Source organism: Marmota flaviventris, chromosome 13 (genome assembly GCF_047511675.1).
Source record: "Marmota flaviventris isolate mMarFla1 chromosome 13, mMarFla1.hap1, whole genome shotgun sequence".
Taxonomy (NCBI): domain Eukaryota; kingdom Metazoa; phylum Chordata; class Mammalia; order Rodentia; family Sciuridae; genus Marmota; species Marmota flaviventris.
This window is the reverse complement of record NC_092510.1, coordinates 32,325,464-32,331,463: the sequence shown is the minus strand read 5'-3', so window position 1 is coordinate 32,331,463 and position 6,000 is coordinate 32,325,464. Positions and strand designations below refer to the sequence as shown.

The following is a 6,000-nucleotide window of genomic DNA, read 5'->3' as shown; positions in this document are numbered from 1 at the left end:
TCTTCCAGTCCTTCTATTGCTAGTGTGTGGGTGGGACAAGAATAAATGAAAAAACATGAAATAAATGAGAATGGATATGATTGATGCTGTGGCAGGAAAAAAGAAAACATGGACTAGTGGAATAGAAACTGCAGGGGGTGGGGTGGGCTACTGGTTGGTTACTCCAAAGAAACCCGAGGCAAACCAGTGAGAGAAGAGTGGCTACGTCAAGATTCACTGGAAGCATTAGGAGCAGAGGAAGGGAACAGGGTGTTCTAAGGCCTTGAGGGAAACCAGGTAGTCCTTTCTAAAGAACTGAACGAAGGGCTGACCTAGAGGCTTCCCAATATCCTGATCCAAGAGCCATTTTTACAAAGAGGCCTACTTGTTTTGTGGCAGTCCCTTGATTGCTATTCCAGCACAATAGGCCGCTACCATTCCCTATTTGACGGGAGAACTTAATTTTCTGCCCTGGTACAACTGAAAGTAAATAAAAGACATTTATTCAGACGTGATGTGATGTTGGGATTGTTTGTGGACAATCACAAGGACCAAAACATTGACCTTAAGGCAAAGAGAGTAACTTTGAGATCCACATGGACTCCTGTGGTGGAGCCCCATGTGAGATTCTCTAAGATGTGCTTCCATAAACTCAAGGGAGGACAAATACATATTCTGAGTCCCGTAGAAATTGAAAATGAAACTGGTCAGGAGGTAGACGTCCCCAACCGACCTTTCACCTGTCCGGAACTTGAGAAATAAATAGCCCTAAGAGTGTAAGGGGCAGAGAAGACTGGCAGACAGAAGTGTAGGCATGCCAATTAAAGAAAGGTAGAGAAGGTTGATTCTGATAACTCAAAGAGTTAACACATCCAAAACTAACGCAGGGGTGGGGAGAAAACCACACCCCACGGGAGTGCGGAGCCAACTCGCGGGAGAAAAATCCTATTGGCATTGAGAAGGCAGGGAGCCAGCCCCTGGGCGCGGCCTGCAGAGGGCAGGCGATCGCCCGGGGAAGCGGGGGCAGGAGGAGGCCGGAGCAGGTGCCCGCTCCGCAGCTGCAGGCAGCCGCAGGGAGCCCCAGCTGTGCCTCTGCCGGTGTGCCCTCCTTAGCCCGCGGTCCCCGCGCTGTGTCCCGCCGCTGACATGTGTGCCGCCCAGATGCCTCCCCTGGCGCACATCTTCCGAGGGACTTTCGTCCACTCCACCTGGACCTGCCCCATGGAAGTGCTTCGGGATCACCTCCTCGGTGTGAGCGACAGCGGCAAAGTGAGTGGGCCCGGGGTCTGGCCACCCGGACGCGCCGGCTGACAGGTGGAGGGAAGCTGGCGCGATGCGCTGCGGACGGAGTCCCGGGTTCGCTCCGCTTGGCTCCGGAGTTGAACTTCAGCGTTTGGCTCTCGGGAACGCAAAGCGAACCCTGACACTCGGTTCACCGGTTGGCTAGGGAGTATCGAGTTTCCGGAAGCCAGGAGCAGTGGGGTAATCCCACCACTTCTGGTTCGACAGCCGTCCAGGTTGCACTAGAAAAAGAGGAGAGCCATCCCCCGACCCACAAATCTTAAGAGATCAGCAATAAACCATAACATTGCTTCATTCATCTTTATATCTCTGGAGCCTGGCACAGTACCGGGCACAGGGTAGGCGCATCATGAATTTGGTTTGAATTTATTGTGAAAGAATTAACAGAGGAGGGGTCATTTGATCGCTGTTGATTTGCCCGTTGAGTACATAGAATAAGCAAAAGAGCTGATTTCATTCACCGAATCCTTGGCTCAACGCAGAGAATGTACTAATGATACAGGTTAGACAACTTGTAATACTAAGAAGGATAGTCGAAGAGAGATTATCCATCTCCCTGTATCCGCCCCTCCATACACACACACACACACACACACACACACACACACACAGCCATTTGTATTAAAGCAAGCAGTTCCATTTTAAGGTTCAAAATGTCTTCTATGAGTGTACCTTCTACACTTCTTTTTCCGAAATTCAGAATTTCTACAAATGACATTGGTAACTTAATGTCTGATATTTTCCGTTCTGTACACACAGATGATGACTGCATTAGTAATGGACTAGTCAGTTTAAGTAAAGTCATTCCATTTGAGGGAGAAAAAAGAAAATAAATCCAGGGGTGATATATTTTTGAGCTATTTTCCAACTACTAGTTTGGTTAGCAAAAGTACACATATTTGTGATTTGTCAGATTCAAGCTACGACTAAAGATGTTACTAAATCAGTGACTCTTCTTACATTTGGGGAGAGGGCTAAACCCTATTTTATTATAGTGCTTTAAAAATTATCTGTGCATAACTCAGAAGTTGTTGGGCTTCTGAGGTGATACAACTCTTAGAGTTCACTTAAATGCAGAGATTGCAGTGAACCCTGAGATTGGTGCTTCCTTGCATGGGGACATGATCCTCAAGTTACAGGAAACTCATGTTGGGGCAAGTCCTGGGAAGCCCAGGTATAGAGACTACTGAACTATGAAAGAATGGAGGTGTTGGTCTAATCACAAGGAGCTGCTCAACTCTTAGATTCCCTTTTAAAAATGAATTTCCCATATCCAGAATTCTAACTGGTAGAATAGCAGACAAGAGAGTGGGTTGGGGGACTGACTTTAACACTGGAGAGGAGTAAAAAAGGAAGTAAATTACCTTAAAAATTACCTTTCCTAGGGGTTATACAGAAAAAGAATTAAAGAGTGTCCTGAACACGCAATTAGTGGTTGAGTCAGGGAGTCTATTCCTAACTAAGAAGCATATTTGGGATTGTAAATTTAGAAAACAGGCCATTCCCTCACAAGATATAACTAACTAGGAATTGACTACAAAGGCGTGTTAATTCAAGGGGTTTAGCTTTCCCAATGAAACTCCCTAATCAGTGAATTGGTAACTGTTCTTTCTATCTTCGGTGCAAGACAGTTTATTCCTGTGTTTAATACAGGGCATGCTATATATATTTCAAATCTTGATTTCCCTCATGTTGAAATAGGAAATGCCTCACCTTTGGGATTGCCGAGATAATTGTCCATTTCTTATTTAAAACATTTTACAGTTGAAAAAAGAAAATAGTGTCCCCTTGAAACAACAAATATGTGAAATAATCATGATCTTTAAGTTTTATTGGGTTTCCTAATGCTGTTCTTGGGATGAATCTTCAGATGAATCATGAGCATCAGAGTTGCTTGTGAAAATGCTGATACCTGAGCACCAGTGGCAGAGAACTGAATTTCACAGGCCTGGAGTGGGACATAGGAAGTGGAATTTTAATGAGAATCCTGAAGGATTTGGACACAGGGAGTGGGTGGATGACATTCTGAGTAACTGTAGTATTTTGGTTGTGTGGTGGGACCACTTTAGTGAGATGTGGGGAGCTCAGTTTTGTTTCAAAGCCAGGTCTGAGATAACATCTCAAAGAGAAGGGACACAACTTCCTATGTCCTCCTTCTCTCTTATATGCCTCGTCCCTCACTCCATATAACTTCATGTAGGCTCAGAGAATGGTACTATGTTTAACTCAATAATTAAAGCTTATATTCAATTAACTTAATTAAAACTATTCTTTAGCCAACATTTTGGTTTTGGGCATTTTGAATTCAGAGTTAATTTTTTTACTTGAACATCATGTAGCTTTTTAAAATAAGACTCTAAAAAGTTTAATTAATTTGAAAATGTTTAATTAATCTTGAGACACAGTGTACTCAAATATTACTGAGTTACCTAATTCTTTCATATACAACAGGGTCAGGTTGACTTTTAAGATACATTAAGAGGCCCTGGGACTTTTAATGCACACTTAGGCAGAAGCAAGAGTGAGGAAGAAAATCATTTTGGAGGCAATGCCTTGGGGTAGCTGTAGTAAATCCTAAGGAGAAACAGAGACCTGAGTTTTGGTTGAAAGTTGACACTAGTTTTCCTGCTCTAAGACCATGGGTGAAACACCTAACCTTTTTTGAGCCAATTTTATCATTTGTAGAATTTGATTTCCTTTTGCTAAATATTAAATGAGTGATGAATAAAAATACCTGGCACTTAGTGGATACTTGACAGATACCATGTTCATTCCATCCTCTTTCTTTTCTTTGCTCCTAGCAAATTCTTAAGCTCTTGTTCACTGCAGCATTTTTTCATGTTTCCACTTGGTGGCAACCGTGCAGGCCAAGCAGCAGAGAAGGAAACCAGGGCCTGGGAGGGACAGTATGGGACAGCGTGGCAACAGCTATGCATCCTCTTGATCATGTCATTCATCTACTGGAATGCAAAGATGCACCTGGGAAGAAAGATCTGAGGAGCTGTTAGTCAGCTTTTCACCGATGCAACCAAATTACCTGACAAGAGTAACTGAGAGGAGGAAAAGTTTGTTTTGGCTCAGGGTTTCAGAGGTTTAGTACGTGGTGGGCCAAGTCCATTGCTTTGGTCCCAAAGTGAGGTAGAACATTATGGTGCAAGGGCATGGTGGAGAAGCAATGATCCCTGTGTGGCATCCAGGAAGCAGGGGTGGGGGAAGGGGCCACAGGGAGGATGAACCCTTTTAGGGCACTTCCCCAGTGACCCACCTAGCCATGTCCCACTTGCCTATAGTTCCCACTCAGTCCATTTAAAGTAGGATGGACTGATTAGGTCACAACTCTCATAATTCAATCATTTCACTTTTGAATATTTCTGCATTAACACAGGAACTTTTGAGGGACATCTCATATCCAAACCATAACAGAAGTATTTACTGCACATTATTTTCCATACTTCTTAGTCAGCACAGTGTGATTATTTCCTATTAGAGAGTTGAGATTTGAGAATTCACGCATATAGAGATTGGGGTGGAATAGTCAACTTTTGAAATATAGCCCAAGGGCCATGTTCTTTTTATGATAGCAGGCTGCTTCCCCAAGGCACGATGTGTGCCTTTAAAGAACTTGCCCTTTATTAAAAGAGCCAAGATTTGTTGGTATAACAAAAATGGGCTGATTCCTGAGCCAAACAGGGGGCTCCTTACTGGAGATAAATTGATGAACAAAGTGTCTTGGTGGTGTTGGTAATCTAGTGGTACATTAACAAAATCTGCTATGACCTATCTGAACTTGACCTAGTCTGGGGGGTGGAGGGAAGGCTTTCTCCAGTATCAAATGACATTTAAATTGTGTTCTGAAGAATAAGTAGAAGTTAACTAGGTAAGTCAGATAGGATTCAAAGTAGAGAAGAATCTTCTAGGCAGAGGCAATAGATTATGCAAAGGTCCTGGGTAGGCAGGAAAGAAAGGTCAAAGTGGTTAGAGTCTAAAAGTTCAAGAAAAGGATAACGTAAGGTAAGGCAGGACAGACTGACTGGGTGATATCTTGGAAGGTACGTGGAGTGGGGGAGGGATTGAACTGTGATTATAGTTTGCAGTTTGTACAGTTCACTTTAACTTCAGGATAAAGAATGAATTGGAAGGGAGTTGAGTGCAGGCAAGGAGGTCACATTGGAGCATGTTGCAGTAAGGAGTTCAGGTGAAATGGGATGTAGTTTAGATGAGGGAGTTTAGATGAGGGAGGCAGTGTGGCCTGCCAATTCATGAAACCCTAAGAATACCTTTATCACTTACTACTGCTGCAGATTTGTTGCTTAGCATTTCTACTCCCAAGTTTCCATACACACACACACACACAAATTATTTAATATACATCATGGGGTTGTTGAAAGGATTAATGTTTTTGTAAGTGTAAAATATATAGAATAATGCCAATCATGTAATACATGTTTAGTAATCATCAGCAATTATTGTCAGCAATGGAGATGGAAAGAGGCTTGGTGGCTCTTTAGATCAAGTCAGCTGGATTTGATAACTTGTGAATGTATGGTTAGAAGGCAAGAGCATCAAGAGAAATGTATTTCAATGTATGTAAATAATATAAACCAAGTGTATATCACTGTGTGGTGGCACAAATTGACCAGTGATAGGAAAGGCTTCTTGAAAGAAGCAGTCATTGAACTGAACCTTAAAGAAAAGACAGGATCTGAACATGCAGGACAG

At 43.0% G+C, this 6,000-nt stretch overlaps 1 protein-coding gene across 1 annotated transcript in view; it reads left to right on the top strand.

Moving 5' to 3' along the window:
* Positions 1-1,125: 1,125 nt before the first annotated feature.
* The window catches only part of Gda (guanine deaminase), a 94,273-nt gene continuing 89,398 nt past the window's right edge, over positions 1,126-6,000 (top strand). Inside the window, exon 1 of the mRNA XM_027940113.3 lies at positions 1,126-1,248. Coding sequence (XP_027795914.2) covers positions 1,126-1,248 — 123 coding nt within the window. The remainder of the gene's footprint in view (positions 1,249-6,000) is intronic.